The sequence below is a fragment of the Anolis carolinensis genome, unplaced genomic scaffold (genome assembly GCF_035594765.1).
Source record: "Anolis carolinensis isolate JA03-04 unplaced genomic scaffold, rAnoCar3.1.pri scaffold_10, whole genome shotgun sequence".
NCBI lineage: Eukaryota > Metazoa > Chordata > Lepidosauria > Squamata > Dactyloidae > Anolis > Anolis carolinensis.
The window spans coordinates 20232591-20255651 of NW_026943821.1; the positions used below are offsets into that span (position 1 = coordinate 20232591).

Consider the following 23061-nt stretch of genomic DNA (forward strand, 5'->3'; position numbering starts at 1 on the left):
CGAATAGCCAATGTTTGAAGGGAAGAGAGTCTTGGGAGTTGTAGTTTTACAAATTCTTTTGCCTTTATATATCTTTGGAATGATGTCCAGGCTGGGAGAAAGAATTCTTGTCTGTTTGAGAAAAGTGTGACTATTGCAATTGGCCACCTTGATTAGCATTGAATGGCCTTGCAGCTTCAAAGCTTAGCTGCTTCCTGCTTCAAGAAAGAATGCTTCTGGAACATGACCATACAGCCCAGAAAACTCACAGCAACCCAGTGATTCTGGCCATGAAAGAGAGAAGCAGAGAAGCCATTGAAATTCACAAGCATGTGGACGATTTCAACAGAAAGGAGGAAACCATGAAATTGAACAAAATCTGGCTACCAGTACAGTAGAGTCTCACTTATGCAACCTAAACGGGCCGGCAGAACATTGGATAAGCGAATATGTTGGATAATAAGGAGGGATTAAGGAAAAGCCTAATAAACATCAAATTAGGTTATGATTTTACAAATTATGCACCAAAACATCATGTTATACAACAAGTTTGACAGAAAAAGTCATTCAATACGTAGTAATGCTATGTCGCAATTACTGTATTTATGAATTTGGCACTAAAATGTCATGATGTATTGAAAATATTGACTACAAAAATGCATTGGATAAGTGAGACTCTACTGTATTTAAAAAAAAACTCTAAAATCAGGACAGTAAATAAAGAACAAGACTCAGAAAACAGGGGAATTCCAGACAGGAAACAATCAGGGCCAGCTAACACCTCCCAACAAAGGTCGGGGGTGCTTTGAATTTGATTTTCTTGCTTCTTGGCAGGGCATTGGACTGGATGGCCCATAAGGTCTCTTCCAACTCTATGATTTTATGATTACCCAGGCAGGAAGGCTCTGAAGTTGCAATTCCTGACAGGAAACAATCAGGGCCAGTTAACACCTCCCAATAAAGGATTCCCTCAGGCAGGAAGCAGCCAGGCTTTGAAGCAGCAAGGCTATTCATTGCTAATCAAGGTGGCCAATTGCAACAAGAGTTCTTTCTCCCACCCTGAACATAATTCCACAGATATATAAACCTCACTTTCCTAGTTTCCAACAGACCTCACAACCTCTGAGGATGCCTGCCGTAGATGCGGGCAAAACGTCAGGAGAGAATGCTTCTGGAACATGACCATACAGTCTGGAAAACTCACAGCAACCCTATGTTGAATCACAAGTCGAACACTTCCCAAGTGTCTAGGGCTGTGTGATGTATTTTCGGATGATGCGTGCAGATCCCAGTAGGGTGGCCTTTTGCAGTTGGCAGATCGTTGCTGTGGGTTATTATTATTATTATTATTATTATTATTATTATTATTATTATTATTGAGACTAGTCTATGAAATATTCATTGAAAATCTAGAGAGAAATGTGCTGCAGGATGTCCCGCAAAAACAAAAGTTTTTGCAGTTTAATAAACTTTTCCCATGTTTTTAGATAGCACACATTAGGAAATGACATTTAAAACCCAGGTTACATAGCACAACCGAACACAAACTTACACTAGTGTTCACTTACAAAACCACAACAACTGGTGAAGCTATGCTACAGACTGTCCTGTCTGTTGATTTTTGTGCCTTATTTCCCTGCTTCCTTTAGATCACACTATATATGATCCCATCCCATTGAGCCAGGGTAGTTCAAGTGCCACCAAAGTGCATGAATGCTACAGTGTGGATGCAGTTTTCTCAAATTTCTTAAACTGAGAAGAAAGGGAGAAGGAGAAGGGGAGTGGCAGTGCAGTTCAGACCAGACTGGGAAGAAAAAGGGAGATGATGGAGAGATAGACTGGCACTGGGCCATAAAGGGAGGGCTGCCACTTGCCCAGCCCCACCTCCCTCGCTCGCTCTCCTCCTTCTCCTCCTCTTTCATTCCCTCCATCCAGACCCTTCAGGGCAGCATTGACTGCAGCTGATCCAGAGCCTTGTGCCAGGAAGTGCCTTCTTTTGCAGAGGAGCCCCTCTCAAGCCCTGGTCCAAGGAGAGCGAGAAGGAGGTAAGCCTGGCCTAAGCCTGGTGCTAAGTCATAGCCACAGGAATCAGGTTGGGTTTCCTTTGGGGAGGGTCTTGCTCATTGTTACCCAGAAAGTCCCCAAAACTAATCTTATTTGGAGGAAGGAAGGGCAGATTTTTCTTTTGAATGGGTGGTGGTGGTGGGTTGCATCTACATGGGGGAGTTAATGCAGTTAATGCAGTGTGTTAAAGCGCTGAGCTGCTGAACTTGCAGACTGAAAGGTCCCAGGAGTGGAGTGAGCACCCGCTGTTAGCTCCAGCTTCTGCCAACCTAGCAGTTCGAAAACATGCCAATGTGAGTAGATCAATAGGTACCGCTCCGGTGGGAAAATAACGGCGCTCCATGCAGTCATGCTGGCCACATGACTTGGAGGTGTCTATGGACAACGCCGGCTCTTCGGCTTAGAAATGGAGATGAGCACCAACCCCCAAAGTCAGACATGACTGGCCTTGACGTCAGGGGAAACCTTTACCTTTTATACCGCTTTAATGGCTCGAGGCTACGGGATTTGGAGAGCATCCAGATGATTGCGGAGTAAATCTGTCTACTGTAGGGCCATCTGTTGGAAAGGCTTTGATTGTGCTTTTCCTGCATGAAGGGAGAAGGAGGTTGGACTAGATGCTCCCATGTGGTCTCTTCCAACTCTTGGATACTATGGATCTATTATCTATCTATCTATCTATCTATCTATCTATCTATCTATCTCCTGCTCTGGCAGTCTTTATACAGAGCTAAATGGCCACCTGTCAGGGGGGATTTGATTGTGGTTTTCCTGCCTAAAGGGATAAGGGGGTTGGACTAGATGCTCCCATGTGGTCTCTTCCAACTCTAGGATTCTATGGATCTATCTTTCTATCTTTCTATCTATCTATCTATCTATCTATCTATCTATCTATCTATCTATCTATCTATCTATCTCCTGCTCTGGCAGTCTTTATACAGAGCTAGATGGCCACCTGTCAGGGGGGATTTGATTGTGGTTTTCCTGTATGAAGGCAAAAGGAGGTTGGACTAGATGCTCCCATGTGTTCTCTTCCAATTCTAGGATTCTGTGGATCTATCTATCTATCTATCTATCTATCTATCTATCTATCTATCTATCTATATCTGGCAGTCTTTATACAGAGCTAGATGGCCACCTGTCAGGGGAGATTTGATTGTGGTTTTCCTGTATGAAGGCAGAAGGAGGTTGGACTAGATGCTCCCATGTGTTCTCTTCCAATTCTAGGATTCTGTGGATCTATCTATCTATCTATCTATCTATCTATCTATATCTGGCAGTCTTTATACAGAGCTAGATGGCCACCTGTCAGGGGAGATTTGATTGTGGTTTTCCTGTATGAAGGCAGAAGGAGGTTGGACTAGATGCTCCTATGTGTTCTCTTCCAACTCTAGGATACTATGGATCTATTATCTATCTATCTATCTATCTATCTATCTATCTATCTATCTATCTATCACCTACTCTGACAGTCTTTATACAGAGCTAGATGGCCACCTGTCAGGAATGCTTTGATTGTGCTTTTCCTGCCTGGCAGAAGGAGGTTGGACATGATGACTCCATGCGGTCTTTTCCAACTCTAGGATACTATGGATCTATCTGTCTATCTATCTATCTATCTATCTATCTATCTATCTATCTATCTATCTATCTATCACCTACTCTGACAGTCTTTAAACAGAGCTGTATGGCCACCTGTCGGGGGTGCTTTGATTGTGCTTTTTCTGCATGAAGGCAGAAGGGGGTTGGACTAGATGGTCCCATGTGGTCTCTTCCAACTCTAGGATACTATGGATCTATTATCTATCACCTACTCTGGCGGTCTTTAAACAGAACTGTATGGCCACCTGTCGGGAGTGCTTTGATTGTGCTTTTCCTGCCTGGCAGAAGGAGGTTGGACATGATGACCCCATGTGGTCTCTTCCAGCTCTATGATTCTATGGATCTATCTATTATCTACTCTAGCGGTCTTTAAACAGAGCAGGATGGCCATCTGTCGGGGGTGATTTGATTGTGCTTTTCTTGCCTGGCAGAAGGGTTTGGACTAGATGGTCCCATGCGGTCTTTTTTCCTAGCCCTTTGACCCCACTTGAACTGCCCTGGCTCAAGGCATCCTGGGAGTTGTAGTTTGACAAGGTTGGTAGCCTCCTGTGCCCAATAATGTCGGTCTCTCGCCAGATCCCAAGATTTCATAGCATTAAGCTGTCGCACCTAAAAAGGTGCCAAAAATGCACAGATGATACAGAGGCAGCCTTGGGAGTTGTAGTTTGGTGAGGCGGCAGCACTCTTCGGCAGAAATGGCAACGGTTTTGTGAAACTACGGCTCCCATGATGTCATTGCATGGAGCCATGGCTATTAAAGGGTTGTCCAGCTGTTGAGATAGTAACACATTATTATTATTATTATTATTATTATTATTATTATTATTATTATTATTATTATTATTACAGTAGAGTCTCGCTTATCCAAGCTAAACAGACAGGCAGAAGCTTGGATAAGCGAATATCTTGGATAATAAGGAGGGATTAAGGAAAAGCCTATTAAACATCAAATTAGGTTGTGATTTTACAAATTAAGCACCAAAACATCATGTTTTACAACAAATTTGACAGAAAAAGCAGTTCAATACGCAGTAATGTTATGTTGTAATTACTGTATTTACAAATTTAGCACCAAAATATCACGATACAGTGAAAACATCGACTACAAAAATGGCTTGGATAATCCAGAAACTTGGATGAGCGAGGCTTGGATAAGTGAGACTCTACTGTAATAATAATAATGATGATGATGATGATGATGATGATGATGACGACGACGACGACGTTGTTGTTGTTGTTGTTGTTGTTGTTTGGACTCACTCTGTTCCTTTATAGAAGGAATGTATTGACACCATGGAATGAATTCAACTTGACACCACTTTCCCATGACTCAGTACTACAGTCTGGGATCTGTAGTTGGACAGAGAAGGCTGAAAACTACAACTCCCATGACTCCATAGCAATGAGCCATGGCAGTTCAAGTGCGGTCAAACAGCATCCATTCTACAGCTAAAGCGATGGAATGCCATGTTTAAGCACTATGGCTTCTTCCTGGGGGATCCTGGGATTTGTAGTGTGGGAAGGGACTTGGGTTTCTCTGCCACAGACTCCTGTGTGATCCCTCTGAACTACAGGTCCCAAGAAGAGAGAGGTCTGGTATTAAATCATACTGGGAACAGTATGGTTTTATCCGTTCTTATCCTCTTCTTCCTATTACTTTTTCACTTTGGGACAGACTTGCAGCAGTTACAGCCGGCTGAAAACAAGGGAGGAACATTTGGGATGAGAAAGAAACCGGGACATTTTAACAGCAGTTTGAAAAGTGGGACGGCAGAGGACCAATATGCCAAATCCGAGATCGTTGGAGGATATGTCTTCTCGCCAAACTATAAATCACAGAATATTAAACTGGGATTGTGATACAGTGTAAATGCATTAGAAAAACGACATTCCATCGGTGGCGATGCCAATCCAGGGCGGCAAAGAGTGCGGCTGGAAACTCAATGCGCCTCCATCACAAGCCCATTCCGACATTTGCTTTTTGAAGCCATCCTTCAAAGCAGGGAATGGATGAAGCGGCCACTTCATCCTTTCGGAGCCCAGCAAAGGCCAGGCATCTGCAACAGCTGGGCCCAACACACCCTGCTTTTCCCCCTCCGGGGATGACGCTACAATGCCCTCTGGGAGAAACCGGATCCCTTTGGCATCTCCCTCTTTATATATCTCTTTTTTTCCAGACTGGGGTATTTTGAATCCCATCCCTGCCTGACACAGTCCTGCGACATCATTGGGGCCACTGTGTTCTGTTGCCTCCGGGGCTGCTCTCGAAAGATGCAATCGTTTCCGCAGTTTTATGATGATTATATGTGCCGTTCCGATTCCTGCAACCTTATTGTTTGTCCTCGCTTTCCCCTGAAAGGCTAAGAAAATGAGGTTAGTCAAGGGATGAGTAGGATTCGAACCCGGGACTCACTCCCATCAAGCAGGGCAAAGGCACCAGAAGTCTTTCTTGTTTGTTTTGGTTTAAATAACTGACTTTTTATTCAGGGGTGTTTTCTGCCAATACTGACCACCTGATACTCTCGGATGAATTTCTTCCTGATTCCAAAATAAAATGGAACAATATAGAATCATAGACTTGGAAGAGATCATAAGCTATATCTCCCTTCCTTCCTTCCTTCCTTCCTTCCTTCCTTCCTTCCTTCCTTCCTTCCTTCCTTCCTTCCTTCCTTCCTTCCGGGGTCTTGTGCTATAGTCATCCAATTCAACCCATTGCCATATGTTCATAGAATAGAATAGTAGCGTTGGAAGAGACCTCATGGGCCATCCAGTCCAACCCCCTGCCTAGTAGCAGGAAATCACGTTCAAAGCACCCCCAACAGATGGCCATCCAGCCTCTGCTTAAAAGCCTCCAAAGAAGGAGCCTCCACCACAATCCGGTTCCTTTTTTCCTTCTTTCTTTCTTTCCTTCTTTCTTTCCTTCTTTCTTTCTTTCCTTCTTTCTTTCTTTCCTTCTTTCTTCCCTTCCTTCTTTCCTTCCTTCCTTCCTTCCTTCCTTCCTTCCTTCCTTCCTTCCTTCCTTCCTTCCTTCCTTCCTTCCTTCCTTCCTTCCTTCCTTCCTGGGACTTGTGCTATAGTCATCCAATTCAACCCATTGCCATATGTTCCTTCTTTCCTTCTTTCTTTCCTTCTTTCTTTCCTTCTTTCTTCCCTCTCTTCCTTCCTTCCTTCTTTCCTTCCTTCCTTCCTTCTTTCCTTCCTTCCTTCCTTCCTTCCTTCCTTCCTTCCTTCCTTCCTTCCTTCCTTCCATCCATCCATCCATCCATCCTTCCTGGGACTTGTGCTATAGACAACCAATTCAACCCATTGCCATATGTTCGTTCTTTCTCTCTTTCTTTCTTTCTTTCTTTCTTTCTTTCTTTCTTTCTTTCTTTCTTTCTTTCTTTCTTTCTTTCTTTCTTTCTTTCTTTTTTCTTCTTTCTTTCTTTCTTTCTTTCTTTCTTTCTTTCTTTCTTTCTTTCTTTCTTTCTTTCTTTCTTTCTTTCTTTCTTTCCTGGAACTTCTAGTACTATAATCATCCAGTTCAATTCATTGCCATACATTCCCCCCTCTGTTGTCGAAGGCTGTCATGGTTGGAATTACTGGCTTGCTGTGAGTTTTCCAGGCTGTATGGTCATGTTCCAGAAGCATTCTCTCCTGACATTTTGCCTGAATCCATGGCAGGCATCCTCAGAGGTTGTGAGGTCTGTTGGAAACTGATCAAGTGGGGTTTATATATCTGTGGAATAATGCCCAGGGAACATGGCCATACAGCCCAGAAAACTCACAGCAACCAAGTTTCTCCCCTCTTCTCACCTCTTTTTCCTTCCTTCCTTCCTTCCTTCCTTCCTTCCTTCCTTCCTTCCTTCCTTCCTTCCTTCCTTCCTTCCTTCCTCCCTTCCTCCCTCCCTCCCTCCCTTGGATTTGAAGTGCTATAGTGAAGGAACTAGATAAAATCCTCTAGTATAAAGACATATAATTAAATATCAAAGTCTGAATCACCTAAGCCATAGTATGTCTGATTCTATGCATGGACATAAAGGTTGTACAGCAAAGAAAAATGATAGTTAAAGACTCAATGGATGTCACCTGTGTCATGGATTGAGCCTTGGACCGCAGTTTGGGAGACCAGGGTCCGTTTCGCCCCTTTACCACAGAACCCCAGTTGTGAGATACCTCTCAACCTCTGAGGATGCCTGCCACAGATGTGGGCAAAACGTAAGGAGAGAAAGCTTCTGGAACATGGCCATACAGCCCAAAAGACTCACAGCAACCCAGTGATTCCGGCCATGAAAGCCTTCGACAATACAGGAAAGACTTGCAAGACATGAGCTGTCCTGTGGCTGACCAAGGCACATGGAGGTCACTCATTCAAATAAAAACTAAGTTCTGTAATGTGTCAGTGATAACAAAAGTGGGCTTTGGTGCCTGAACGTTGGATATAGGATTCTCGAAGACCAGGATTTGAACCTCGCAGGTCATACTCTCTCAGCTTTAGAAGAAATCAGTGGCAAACTTTCTTTGAACCCATCTTCTCAAGTCAACCTAGGAGCGGGACGCCATAAGTTGGGGCCAATGTGAAGAAGCATAACAAAGCAAATCAATGAAATTGTCCTTATGCATTATAACTCTAAACAGCTGCTTGCATTATAATCTAGATGTCAAATAATGGGGCAACCTCAGCACACCATGCTTCAGGTTTGGATAGCTCTGGTGCAGATCCAAGATGTCGTAAGGATGAAAGGAACCAGCCCAAGTGCAACAAAATACAAGGATCCATAGCCATGTGGAAAGACTCTAAGACAAAATACAAAGATCCATAGCCATGTGGAAAGACTCTAAGACAAAATACAAAGATCCATAGCCATGTGGAAAGACTCTTAAGACTTGTAAATTTCAGGGCAGATGGACAACGGAGCAGGACAGCTTTGGCCGCTCATATTGTTATGCTGTTATTCTTTATCGACTGCATACCTTCCTTCTCTGGTCCTTCCTGAAGCGTCTATTGTGGCCAGGGGAACATGCGCCTGGGTGCACGGCACAGCATTCGTCACCCTTGCAACACGTTCTGCAATTCACAGGAAGCCGTTACAGGAAGTCAGAAAAAAAAAAGGCCAGCTCCAAGATTTAAAACGCTTGCCGTTGGCACCCGTGGGCACACCCAAGCGGACGGCCACTAGTCCAACCAATGGAGCTAAACCATGCATTTATTTGGGTGGAGATGAATCCAGAATCATGGTAGAAGAAGAGTCGGGAAACGTGTGAGATGGGGTGATGGCACCAGAAGAGTTGCAAAACCAAGCGCTGAATAGAGAAGATAGTGTCTTTGGGAGCTCCTTTCATAAAAGCAGAAAGGAGTAATCCATCAGCAAAGAGGTAAGGCTCCTCGTTATATTTCTTGCAAATCTTTGGAAAGTTGAAGATTTTGCAATTGCTCTTTTAGAATGCAGCTGGATATGGAAGGTGAATTGAACAGATGTAAAGCCAAAGTGAGAATCAGGCAGCATTCCAGATGTTGAACTATAATTCCCATCTGCTGGTGAAAATCTCTGGAAACGGGTTATCACAAGTCCCTCAACAGACATTGGGCAGACCCTTTGGAGGGAGAAAACAGACCCATCTGCACTAACCATTTAATGCAGTTTCAAACCAACAAGAAACCTTGGAACCAATTTGAGGCCTGGATAGCGATTCTATATACCACAGAGCACTGGTGCGCATTAAGGACTTCCTTTTGCACACTTTTGTGGGAATTCATTGTCAACCTAGTTTGAAGCTAGTTTGGAATTATGTTATTATGACACAGCAAACAAGATAGATATGCTGGATTTCGTTTCACAAAATCACAAGTCGAACACTTCCCAAGTGTCTAGGACTGTGTGATGTATTTTCGGATGATGCGCACAGATCCCAGTAGGGTGGCCTTTTGCAGTTGGCAGATCGTAATTTTGTCAATGTCTATTGTTTCCAAATGCCAGCTGAGATCTTTTGGCACAGCACCCAGTGTGCCGATCACCACCGGGACCACCTGCACTGGTTTCTGCCAGAGTCTATGGAGTTCAATCTTGAGGTCCTGAGAGCGGCTGAGTTTTTCCTGTTGTTTTTCGTCAATGCGACTGTCACCTGGGATGGCAATATCAATGATCCAAACCTTTTTTCTTTTCCACAACTGTGATGCCTGGTGTGTTGTGTTCCAGAACTTTGTCAGTCTGGAACAGTTTGGAATTATTATTATTATTATTTTATTATGACACAGCAAACAAGATAGATATGCTGGTTTTCATATCACAAAATCACAAGTCGAACACTTCCCATGTGTCTAGGACTGTGTGATGTATTTTTGGATGATGCACGCAGATCCCAATAGGGTGGCCTTTTGTAGTTGGCAGATTGTGATTTTGTCAATGTCTATTGTTTCCAAATGCCGGCTGAGACCCTTTGGCACAGCACCCAGTGTGCCCATCACCACCAGGACCACCTGCACTGGTTTCTGCCAGAGTCTTTGAAGTTCAATCTTGAGGTCCTGAGTTTTTCCTGTTGTTATTATTATTATCATTAACTTCATTTCTATCCTGCTCTTCTCACCCCGCAGGGGACTCAGAGTAGCTTTCAACATACATTTAGACAAAAATTCAATGCCTCATTATACAAAGCAAATAATTGCCTGAAGTAGTCAATGTAGATGGGGCCACCATTTTCAATTGGTGTGTATACTGCTTCCAAACAAAGAAGAAAGAAACGGTTGTTGCCAAGTAGTGTTTCTTAGATACACCTGCCTGTACTCTCACCTGTTTTGAGATGTTCATTGTCATGCTAAGGGCTCTCCTGCCTTTGGAGGAATGGCTTTGCATGTCGTTCAAATCTCCTTTCCGCAGAGAAGGCAGGACCCAGGGGGATGCAAAGCGAAACAGGCGGTGCCAGCGTTGGTTTGGAACATCTTCTGCCGCAAACCGTGTTCTTGTTCCCTTTTTTACGGTTCCATGGCGCCCAGCCATCTGCCTTCCAGCCACTATCTGCAAACCAAATCTCATTCCTAGGACTCTCAAAACAAGGGAGGAAGCTTCTTCAGAAATGTGTTAACGTGCCATGTGATTTTGCCTTCCTCACAAACAGAGGGATTGAACACTTACTTACTTACTTACAACAGACCCTAGATCCCAAGCCTTTCCAACCAACCCTGTTGACCCGCTTTGTTTGCCTGGCAAAGTTATGGCCATTGGTATATAGAGGCACCCTCCAACCAAATCCTGAATGTACCTGAGATTCTCTGCAAAAGACAGGGTGATTTTTAAAATCCAGAGGCCTAAACGAAGGTCTTAATGTCCTTCCATTCTTGTAGACTCTTTCACACGTTGTCGGGTTCTCTTCTCACAGTTGTGCTGTGGGTCAGTCTTCCATCAGAAAAAGCACCTGTAGATTCCAACAGGTTTTATTGTACAGAATACCAGAACCTTCTCTTTAGCCCATTTATATAGGGGCTCTCACATACCAGAGGGGAATTGAGGTTTTATGGCTGGCCCGTTTTATGGCTGGCATCTGTTCTTTGTCAGCCAACCGGAGATGTCAAAAATTTGGAGATCATGACACACGTTCCCGCCTTTCCTTCCCGTTAGTCCAGCACATGCTATTCAGTGTTACGGTATCAATTTTTCCTGTCCGTCTGTGCCGTCACGTTACCTGTCGACTGATGGCAGCCCCATGCATTTAAAGAGCGTTTTCTGCGAACAATGTTAGCCTTTGCTCACATGTTTTCACTTGTCTAAATACATGGTTTGAGTTCCCGATCCAGAAATTTCTGAACTTTGATTCTACAAAGGTGTGGATATAATTATGGCGTTATGCAGTGTGATGCAATATGTATTTATATTTTCTTTTGCCATTTAGTATCGCCCCTGAATGCTTTAAGTATAGCAGTAGTCGTTATTCTGTGCCTTAAATTGTTTCCGAGTGATTGCTGAAAGGATAATAAAAAATATTACAGTATTCCCTCACTTATTGCTGGGGTTAGGTTCCAGGACCACCCGCAATAAGTGAAAATCCGCGAAGTAGGGACACTATATTTATTTTAATATTTATACATTATTTTAGTAGCTATGCACTATTTTAAGTCTTTATCAACCAGTCGTGTGTTGATAAATCGCCTCTTTCTCCTCCCGTTGCCGCTTGGGCTCCTTTTCTCTCCCTTTGGCTTCTCCTTCCTCCCTTCCTTAGGCTGTAAATTGTAATTTTTTGGGATTTATAATAGTCTTTTAGAGTTTATTGAAAAACCGCGAAACAGCGAATCCGCAAAAAGGGAACCGCAAAGTAGTGAGGGCACACTGTATTATCATCCTCATCATTCTAAGGGGTTTTCTGGGGCTGAGAGAATGCGACTAGTCCAAGGTTACCCAATGAGTTTCCATGGCCAAACCGAGAGTCGAACCCTGAATTGTAGTCCAATGCTCCAACCGTATCTACATGGATGATATGTGATAATCTGTATTTATATGTTCTTCTTCGTTGTCATTTTTCTGCTTGAAGAGTATCTTGTTGTTACTGTGTGCCTTAAAGTTGTTTCCGACTTACGGCAGCCCTAAGGCAAACCTATCCTGGCGTTTTATGAGGCTGAGAGTATGTGACTTATCTGAGGTCGCCCAGTTGGTTTCCATGGCCCAACTGGGAATTGAACCTTGGTTTCCAGGGTTCAGACCACTACACCACACTAGCCAAAACACATCAGGCGTTTTGACCAATAGAAGAACAATATTTTGCTTCCATTTTCTTCTGTGAAACCCTTGAAAGACATTGCTTCCGGTCAGAGTTGCCAAGGTTGTGACTCAGTCCATGGCTGCTTCCATTCTTCCCATTAGAATCAACCCATTAGATGAACATGCCCATCTGTATTTTATAAGTGTTTTTATGAATGTCTGATGTAATTTAATAACTTTTTAATTGATTCACAATGTATTGTATCTATATATATATAAGAGTGATGGCAGCAGGGCAACCCACAAAACAACGAAACTACAGGCCCCCCAACTTCGAAATTTGACAACACAACCCATCATCCATGCCTCTAGGTTGATACAACAAAAAGAAAAGAAAAATAAAGTCCTAATTAGAGGGAGAGGAATAATTGCTTTTATCCAATTGCTGCCAGTTAGAAGGCTAAGCTCCTCCAACTTGGTCTCCTAGCAACCCAATAAAAAATAATAAAAAACACTAAAAATAATTAAAAACACGAAAAAATTAATACAATAAAATACTATAATAACAGAAAATAACTAAAACTAATACAAGAAAATAATAAAATATAATAAATAAAAAAATAACTTACAATAAAATTAATTAAAAAATACAAATAACATCAAATAAAAATTACACAACAATTTTTAACCAATACCACCACCACTTTGCCACAGCAACGCGTGGCCGGGCACAGCTAGTATTTTATAAGTGTTTTTATGAATGTCTGATGTAATTTAATAACTTTTTAATTGATTCACAATGTATTGTATAATTTTATATATGTGTTTTATTGTAAGCTGCCCTGAGTCCCCTATAGGGTGAGAAGGGCGGGATATAAATATTGTAATAAAATAAATAAACAAATAAATAAACCGGTACAAGAGATGTCTATAGACCTGATTCACAACTTGCTTTTCCATTTCCAGGGAAGTGATGGCACACTCGGATCCCCTCCCGGAACTGGACGAGGCTGATGCTCTCTTGCCATTCAGCGATGATGCTGCAAGGACGGCACTTGTGGCGGATGATGCCTCTGAGATGCTTTGCATGGACAATTCCAATGGACCAGAAGGAGACGGAAGTATAGGAGACCTGGTGGAGCTCCAGGAAGCGTTGATGGGCCAGGACCTGGATGTGGAAGAGCACGAACTCATGAGCATCGAGGAAATCGGAGAGCGTTTCCAGGAGTGCATCGAAGCAGTGGAAGAGCTGGAGAAGGAGAGGGACCGGCTGATCGAGGAGCTCTCTCTCCTAAGGGAGCCGGCCCTCGAGGAGATCCGGAAGGCCCACCAAGAGATCCTGGAGGCCTACCGGTTGCATGCCAAAGTGGAGCTGGAGAGGAGCAGCCTGCGGGACGAGATCCGGCAAGTGAAGCGGAAACTGTTCCGGGTGACCCGGGAGTGCGTGGCCTGCCAGTACCAGCTGGAGACCCAGCGGCATGAGGTGGCCCAGTCGGCCGTCTACCAGGAGGAGCTGGAAGGCCGGATCCGGCAACTCTCGGAGGAGCTGTCCCAGCTGCGGGAGGCCTGTGAGAAGGAGAAAGAGCGCTTCCGGCAGCGATTGAGGGCCCCTCGGCACCGCAGGGACAGTGTCTACCTGCAGGAGAGCCGCCGCCTGTCCGCAGAGTTCGAAAGCTTTGTCCTGGAGAGCCGGCAAAGCCTGGAGGAACATTACGAGCCCAGGATGATGCGCCTCCTGGAGCGGCGGGAGGCCAGCCGTGTGGCTCTGCGGGAGACACAAGGAGAGGTCCACAGGCTCAAGGAGGCACTGCGGCCGCTGCGGGGAGAGGTCAGCCAGCTCCAGCTCCAAAACCGGAGCCTGGAGGAGCAGATCCTGCTCATCCGGCAGAAGCGGGACGAAGACGTGCTGCAGTACAAGGTATTGTATATACTCGAAGATAAGCCGAGTTTTTCAGCCCTTATTTATGAGCTGAAAAAGCCTCTCCTGGCTTATAATCAGGTCAAGGTCAAGGCCGGCACTGGAGCCTGCAGGCTGTTGCTTGCAATATGTGATCTATTTCTCTCTTCTCTTCCCTTATCAGTGTGTTTACTTTTGCAAAGCCTCCCTCGCTCTTAATCAAGGGAATGTTTTGAAAAGAGAGACACCCTTGCAAGTCAGGAAGAAGAAAAATATATACAGTAGAGTCTCACTTATCCAACATAAACGGGCCGGCAGAATGTTGGATAAGCGAATATGTTGTATAATAAGGAGGAATTAAGGAAAAGCCTATTAAACATCAAATTAGGTTATGATTTTACAAATTAAGCACCAAAACTTCATGTTATACAACGAATTTGACAGAAAAAGTAGTTCAATACGCAGTAATACTGCGTAGTAATTACTGTATTTACAAATTTAGTACCAAAATATCATGATATATTGAAAACATTGACTACAAAAATGCGTTGGATAATCCAGAACTTTGGATAAGTGAGACTCTACTGTATTCATTAATCTCATGAAAGCATTTTCCCCTGAAATATTTGTTAAACTCTCCTACGGATATATATTTTTTATTTTAATGGTCGGGTGCTCACTCTGACACAGGTTGGACTCGAACTCATGATCTCTTGGTCATAGTGATTTATTGCAGCTGGACTGCTAACCATCCTGTGCCACAGCCCGGCCCCAGTGTCCATGTGTCTAGAACCAGTGTCCATGGAAAAGCCCATTTCCCTACCGTCGTCATCATCATCATCATCATAATTGTCATCAGATTCATTGGTTACCTTCTTCTTTTTACTGAGAAGTCTAGACCACTGTTTCTCAACTATTGTTATAATATAGATGAATTGATTTATCGTATATCCTAAACCAGTAGAACACCGGTTTTCTAGTTGGTTTAATCATACAATATAGAATCATAGAGTTGGTATGTTTTGCCATTAAAACTTAACATTTCGCTGCATTATTGCAGTGTTTCACTACAAATTGAATAATTATTTTTGGCACTTTATATTTACTTCCTTAAAAGAACCCTACTAAACGTCCTTCCTTTTGCTAAATAGTGATGACTAATAGCAGAATGCCAGTAAATGTATTAATGCCCTTCTCAGGAGAAAAAATTGCATTTTTTTATTTCACCACATTGGGAGGAAACTGGTTTGTCGGCAATGCAATTAATGGGGTTTAAGGTATGGATGGTTGAGGGCCATGGGGTTAAGGATCTAGTTATTCTTCTGGAACATTAGCAGAGACATGGAGAGCCTTCATTTGTAATCCAAAATAGCCAGTTTCGCAAGCAGAGCAACTATGCACTTGAAGCTATTGATTAATCTTAGTTACGTGACACTTTAAAAGCTCTTATTCATAGAATCATAGAGTTGGAAGAGACCTCGTGGGCTATCCAGTCCAACCCCTTGCCAAGAAGAAGGAAAATCGCATTCAAAGCACTCCCAACAGATTTATTGCCAATTGATTGATCGATCACATGCTTTACACAATTTTCCTTTTGTTTCTACATTTGTACTGGTTAATTCCCAAAGAGCCCATTCCCAAATGTTTGCCTTCACCATTCGCTGATTCCAAACAGTATCTAAAACTAGAGACCTTTTTTTGGAGAGTGAAGTTCAATAGATTCTATGAAACCTTTAAGGGAAAAGGCCTTGCTTTGTGTTCTGGGTGATAATGTTATTCAATGAATTTATGAGGAAGTATGGCTAAAGAGGAGACCTTTTTTGCTTTGCCTCCAGGCCAAGGTTTGGAGCCTATTTAATCAAATGGAAACAGGGTGTGCCTTGCGGTTTAAGGAACAGAGAAAGTTAACCCGTGGAAGGACATCTTTGCGGGCAAATTGGGCATCTTGGTGCATAGAATCTCAGTCACTATTTTTTTAATATACTGTATATACTCGAGTATAAGCCTAGTTTTTCAGCCCTTTTTTTAAGACTGAAAAAGCCCCCCTTGGCTTATACTTGGGTGAGGGTCCTGGTTGGCTTATATTTGGGTCAGCTTATACTCGAGAATATATGGTACATATACTATTTTTCTCTATTATTACATTTATTATTTTTCTCTATTATTGTTGCTATTTTTACATTAATTTTACTCTATTTTTATTATTAATAATACATTTATTATTTTGCTCTATTTATTATTACATTTATTATTTTATTGCATTTATTATTATTATGACATTTATTATTTCACTCTATCTATATATATAAATGAGTGATGGCATCACGGCGACCAACAAAACAACAAAACTAAAGGCCCCCCAACCTTGAACTTTGACAACACAACCCATCATCCACGCCTCTAGGTTGATACAACAAAAAGAAAAGAAAAATAAAGTCCTAATTAGAGGGAGAGGAATAATTGTTTTTAGCCAATTCCTGCCAGTTAGAAGGCTAAGCTCTGCCCACTTGGTCTCCTAGCAACCCACTCAGCCCAGGGGACAGGCAGAGTTAGGCCTCACAGGCCTCTTCCACACTGCCTATAAAATACAGATTATCTGATTTTAACTGGATTATATGGCAGTGTAGACTCAAGGCCCTTCCACACAGCTCTATAACCCATTTATAATGGACTTAATGTAAGGGGAAAACCTTTACCCTTTACCTTAACTACCACCAATTCCTCAATACTTTATTTCCCATACCACCATACTTCGCCATAGCAACGTGTGGCCAGGCACAGCTAGTTATTATTAAAAGGATACATAAGCACATTTACATTAAAGAAGATGAAAATAATGATTTAATCAGAGTTGAAGACTCTACTATATATCAAACATATGATCCAGGCACATGTTTTAACTAGTCTTGAAGACAGATTATTAGCATTTTAATCAAAATGCATCCATTTACATTGGATCAATATTGTGTTGGCCAGGTGTGAATCACATAGTACACACATATTTAATGCATAATAGATTTAATACTTTGAGGTGGGGTGATGGGATCTATAAGTACCTGAAGGATAAATGAACTCAGGGCTCTGGGTCACCCCATTTAAGTGATACCCCTGTTTTCGGAGACCTTATACCTCAAAGGCCAAACACTTGCCCTGCTATTATTTCCGTGCCCTTCTTGTCAACCTTACAGAAGCATCTGGCGAGTCTGGATGGAAAAATACTCAACTTGTGCAACTAGGAATAGCTGTACTTGGAAGTAGGTTTTTGAAATGCCATCTGTTTAAACAAGACATGATTCTAAATGACTAGATGTCAAGATCCTGACGTGTCCAAGATCCACAAAGCCACAGGCTCTCACCTTAAAACAGAGATTATGGCCATAGTTGTTGGGATCAGCAGCTGCAGAGCTCATCAGATCCATTGCAAGCATCGCCCGCTAATCCCTTTTGCATCCCTTTCTCTGCCCATGTAATCTAAGCTCTTTCAGAAAGGCAATTCCGTAATCCGTTTGCTTTTCGTACGAGGAAAACAGATGCTAGAGAAGGGGAGAAGCTGTAGCTCTCTAGATATTGGACTATAGCTACCAGCAACCCTTGCCAAGCTGGCTGATGGGATTTGGAGACCTAAATTCACATTATTATTATTATTATTATTATTATTATTATTATTATTATTATTAGCAACATTTATATCCTGCCCTTCTCACCCCGAAGGGGACTCAGGGCAGCTTACAAGTTATATATACATACAATATATTATATTATTGGTATAGCACAATATAAGCACTATATAAGCATTATATATTATTATATTGTACTATACGACTATATTGCAATGTTATTAGTAATATTACATGTAATATAAATATAATTATAATAGATTATTATTATTATTATTATTATTATTATTATTATTATTATTATTATTATTATTGTATGACACAGCAAACAAGATAGATATGCTGGATTTCATATCAAAAAACCACAAGTCGAACACTTCCCAAGTGTCTAGGACTGTGTGATGTATTTTCGGATGATGCGTGCAGATCCCAGTAGGGTGGCCTTTTGCAGTTGGCAGATCGTAACTTTGTCAATGTTTATTGTTTCCAAATGCCGGCTGAGATCTTTTGGCACGGCACCCAGTGTGCCCATCACCACCGGGACCACCTGCACTGGTTTCTGCCAGAGTCTTTGAAGTTCAATCTTGAGGTCCTATTATTTTATTATGACACAGCAAACAAGATAGATATGCTGGATTTTATTATTATTATTATTATTATTATTATTATTATTATTATTATTATTATTGACATTTATATCTCACCCTTCTCACCCCGAAGGGGACTCACGGCGGCTTACAAGTTATATATACATACAATATATTATATTATTGGTATAGCACAATATGAGCCTCTGGTCGCTCAGTGTGTTAAAGCGTTGAGCTGCTGAACTTGCAGACTGAAAGGTCCCAGGTTCAAACCCGGGGAGCGGAATGAGTGCCCGCTGTTAGCTCCAGCTTCTGCCAACCTAGCAGTTCGAAAACATGCCAATGTGAGTAGATCAATAGGTACCGCTCAGGCGGGAAGGTAATGGCGTCCCATGCAGTCATGCCGGCCACATGACTTTGGAGGTGTCTACGGACAACGCCGGCTCTTCAGCTTAGAAATGGAGATGAGCACCAACCCCCAGAGTCAGACACGACTAGACTTAACGTCAGGGGAAACCTTTACCTTTTATAGCACAATATAAGGACTATATAAGCATTATATATTATTATATTGTACTATACGGCTATATTGCAATATTATTAGTAATATTACATGTAATTTAATTATAATAGTGTATTTATTATTATATTACATTATAAACTATTGCAATTGAAAGTACATGCTACCTGCAATCTCCTCCACTAATATTTCTTTTCCTATTCAGTCCATACTCTGCTGTTCCCTTCCCCATCCATCTCTTTTCTACTTTGCACAAAAATAGTCTTCTGCCTTTTTCTATTTACCTCTCAACTCAACTTTGCTTCCAACCATGTGATGAGTTCCTTTTTGGAACCTACACAAATAGAGGCCTATTTTTGTGCGTAGGCAACCGACAAATATTCCTATACGGCCTTGCTCTGGTTCGCTGCACATGGAGCCCGGCAAAATCCCCAAAGGCATCCCTGGACCTTGCGTAACATCATCCGAAAGGTCAACACACGATGTGAATCGTGCCAGGGCCCTTTTCAGCACCAGTCCTACAAGACCTGAAAGCTAAGGAAATGACTTCTGAAACATGTGTCAAGTTGCCATCATGACTCCCAGGCATCTCAGTTGGCACAGCCTGTTATTTAAGCAGAAAAGGATGGGACACTTACCTTTGTTTTAAAGAAATTGATGCAAAGCAAGAAGGCAACACTGGGATCCTCTGGGATCTTTTATTCAGCAAATCTTATCAGAGGAAAAATACAGTAATTCACATGGTCAGATATGGAACCTTTTGAAGCTGCTCTAAATACAGATACTGTATGGACCCGCTCCTTCTGTGTATGCCTTCAAGTCACTTATTGACTTATGGACCTTCTATGAATTTCATAGGGATTTCTTAGACAAGGAAGACTCAGAGGTGGCTTTGCTAACTTTGGTAGCCTTTCTGAGCTTGAGAGAGGGGTCTTCTTTTTGCACTGCCATTCCCAGAATCTCTTGGCTGGTGGATTCTGGGAGTAATAGTCCAAAAAGGTCCCTTTTCACATGCTTTGGGGTTTTTTAGCATTTCAGGAAAAGCGACTAAGTCAAGATCGTACTTGCAGATCATATTAGGGGAGGTATTAAACATATTAAACAGAGGCTGGATGGCCATCTGTCGGGGGGGCTTTGAATGCGATTTCCTGCTTCTTGGCAGGGGGTTGGACTGGATGGCCCATGAGGTCTCTTCCAACTCTACTATTCTATGATTCTATGATAGGTGGGTAGCAAATGAAAGTATTATATGCATGTACAGTAGAGTCTCACTTATCCAACATAAACGGGCCAGCAGAACATTGGATAAGCGAATATGTTGGATAATAAGGAGGGATTAAGGAAAAGCCTATTAAACATCAAATTAGGTTATGATTTTACATATTAAGCACCACATCATGCTATACAACAATTTTGACAGAAAAAGTAGTTCAATACGCAGTAATTCTATGTAGTAATTAATGTATTTAGGAATTTAGCACCAAAATATCACAATGTATTGATAATATTGACTACAAAAACATTGACTACTAAAAGGTAGATAATCCAGAACATTGGATAAGCGAATGTTGGATAAGTGAGACTGTACTGTATGTATATGCCACTGGCGAGCTCCCATCCAAGTACAGTAGAGTCTCACTTATCCAACATAAACGGGCCGGCAGAATGTTGGATAACAAGGAGAGACTAAGGAGAAGCCTATTAAACATCAAATTAGGTTATGATTTTACAAATTAAGCACCATAACATCATGTTATACAACAAAAAGTAGTTCAATACGCAGTAATGCTGCGTAGTAATTACTGTATTTACGAATTTAGCACCAAAATATCACAATGTATTGAAAACATTGACTACAAAAAATGCGTTGGATAATCCAGAACATTGGATAAGCGAATGTTGGATAAGTGAGACTCTACTGTACTTACCAAGGCTGACTTTGCTTAGCTTCCAAGATCAGAAAGGATCCTGTGCTTTTGGGATCAAATACCAAGAGCCTATCTTGCACTCAAGATGAATTGAACTTATCCTATATCAATCTTTTCTTTGAGGCCTCGTAGTGGTCTTAAAATTTCATTTTCTCTAAGTCTATGGCTTCAGAACACCAAAAAACAATAAACCCAACACACTTCTTTACAGGACTGTCTGTTCCTGCAAGATTTGTCAATGCCAGTAAGTTTGAAGAACATTAATTGCTCCTTCTGCTCCAATCCTAAGGTTGCGTCATGAAACACAGTTTTGCAATTGAGAGCCGGCACACCCTGTTTAGACAAGCACCATCTATTTGAATGTATTTTCATGCTGAGGTTACGTTTAGTGAGGGCCTTTGCATAATAGTCACAAAAAGGCATGATTACTGTTCAACTAGTCCAATGTTGGTGCTTTTCTCCCTACAGGAGCAAGTAGAGGAGATGGAAGAAAGGCTGAGAGAGCTCAAAAACGAAGTGCAGCTCCAGCAGCGGAAAAACCAAGAATTGGAAGAGCTGAGGGCCAGCTTACACCAGGAGCTATCCATTTACAAGTAGGTTTAGCTTTTTTGTTTCACACCTAATTAAATTGGGAAGTGACCATTTGTTTGTTAGCAAAAGAGAAGAACAAGTGACATGTTCTCACTGCAGATACTTGTCAAGCAGATATTGCAACACCAATCCTTGTCTTTCCATGTAAAATGAAAAGTGTGATCATAACCGGTTCTCCTAATCCTTCATCATAAACAGTCTGGAATATCAGAATATTTTCCTCAATGTAGTTGGATTACATCCAATTATTGTACAGCATAATTGTATTTAACATGGGTTAAACAAGCAAGTATGATTAAAGCCACTGGCCAGGATCTGCCTATCCACCAAAATACCAACCTCACCTCAAAAATAACCTGCTCATCGTCATTATTTTCTCATTGTCTAAATATAAGGCATCGTTCTTCATAAGGAATCCCTTCTAATGTTTCTCCTAGCTACTCTTCCCAAGATAAATGTATTGATAATCCTGTTTCCATCCTTGCAGGGACTGCTTAGAAATCTATGGACAGCTCTGCAAGTCCAAATCTGAGGACAATACTGAATCATGAACTCACAAGCCTGGATAGTCTTCCTCTTATTTACAATTGCAGTACTGAGTAGTAGCCACTGGGAAAGAAGTCAACTATGATGGATTCCATCATTTTATACATCAAGGAGTTGAGTGATCTTCTCAATTTTGGGAGCTACGCTGGACAGAGATCATTGCAACAGATATGTGTTATGCAGAACTCTGTGTGAAAAAAGATGGGCCTAAATCCTACTTAGTTCAGACTAGACCCACCAAATCAATGCAATTGAGTCATATTTACTATTTCATCTAGTGGATCTGTTTTCATTGGGACTAATCAACAGGATTCAGGCCTGGCCTCAAGAACAGCTCCATATTAAAAAGACTGTCTGCCAACATGTTTGCCAACATTGCTTTATTTTTGTCCTTCAAGCCATCTGCTTGTAATTGGAACCTGTTATGAAACAAGAAACTGAAATAGAATTAAATGTTTTTATAAACATGTCTTTTGAAACAACCTTTCAAAGAGTAACTACTTTTGTGTTGATGCTTATACTACAACTTGAAGTAAATCTAATAATAATACACTATTATAATTGTATATTTATATTACATGTAATATTACTAATAATATTGCAATATAGTGGTATGCTACAATATAGTAATATATAATGCTTATATTGTACTATACCAATAATATTGTATGTACATATAACTTGTAAGCCGCCCTGAGTCCCTTTTGTGGTGAGAAGGGCGGGATATAAATGTTGCTAATAAATAAATAAATCTTGCAAAAGGTAGCTCCCCATATAGATCTTAAGAAAACATTGGCACTTGACTTTAATGTGCCACTTTCCTGCATGACTTTTGGTGCTTCTCTCTCAATCTCAAACCAAGGATAAATCTGATACATCTCAGGAAAAGGCTTTCTGCACATTTGAAGACTGTTCCTTCATAATATTCCAGTGTCCTTTCTTCACCTCACAGCTGCTCTTTTTACTAAATTATTAACTTTATTTATATCCTGGCTTACTTCCCCATGGACTCATAGTTAATACAGTTCCGTGCAATTATCCAAAATATCTTTAGGTTTTGTTGT

General features: G+C 41.6%; 1 protein-coding gene across 2 annotated transcripts; it reads left to right on the forward strand.

Annotated features, from left to right (window-relative positions):
• Nucleotides 1-1384: 1384 nt before the first annotated feature.
• On the forward strand, nucleotides 1385-22479 carry sync (syncoilin, intermediate filament protein). 2 transcript variants are annotated; one of them, XM_008124256.3, is made up of 4 exons: nucleotides 1385-2024; nucleotides 13278-14229; nucleotides 21329-21453; nucleotides 21939-22479. In XM_008124256.3, exons 2-4 carry the CDS (start codon nucleotides 13285-13287, stop codon nucleotides 22000-22002), a joined length of 1134 nt encoding a protein of 377 aa, XP_008122463.2. In that variant the 5' UTR covers nucleotides 1385-2024; nucleotides 13278-13284; the 3' UTR covers nucleotides 22003-22479. The 2 variants fall into 2 exon arrangements, with proteins under 2 accessions (XP_008122463.2, XP_003230004.3); XM_003229956.4 differs by lacking the exon at nucleotides 1385-2024 and adding an exon at nucleotides 8446-9000.
• The last annotated feature ends 582 nt before the right edge of the window (nucleotides 22480-23061 follow it).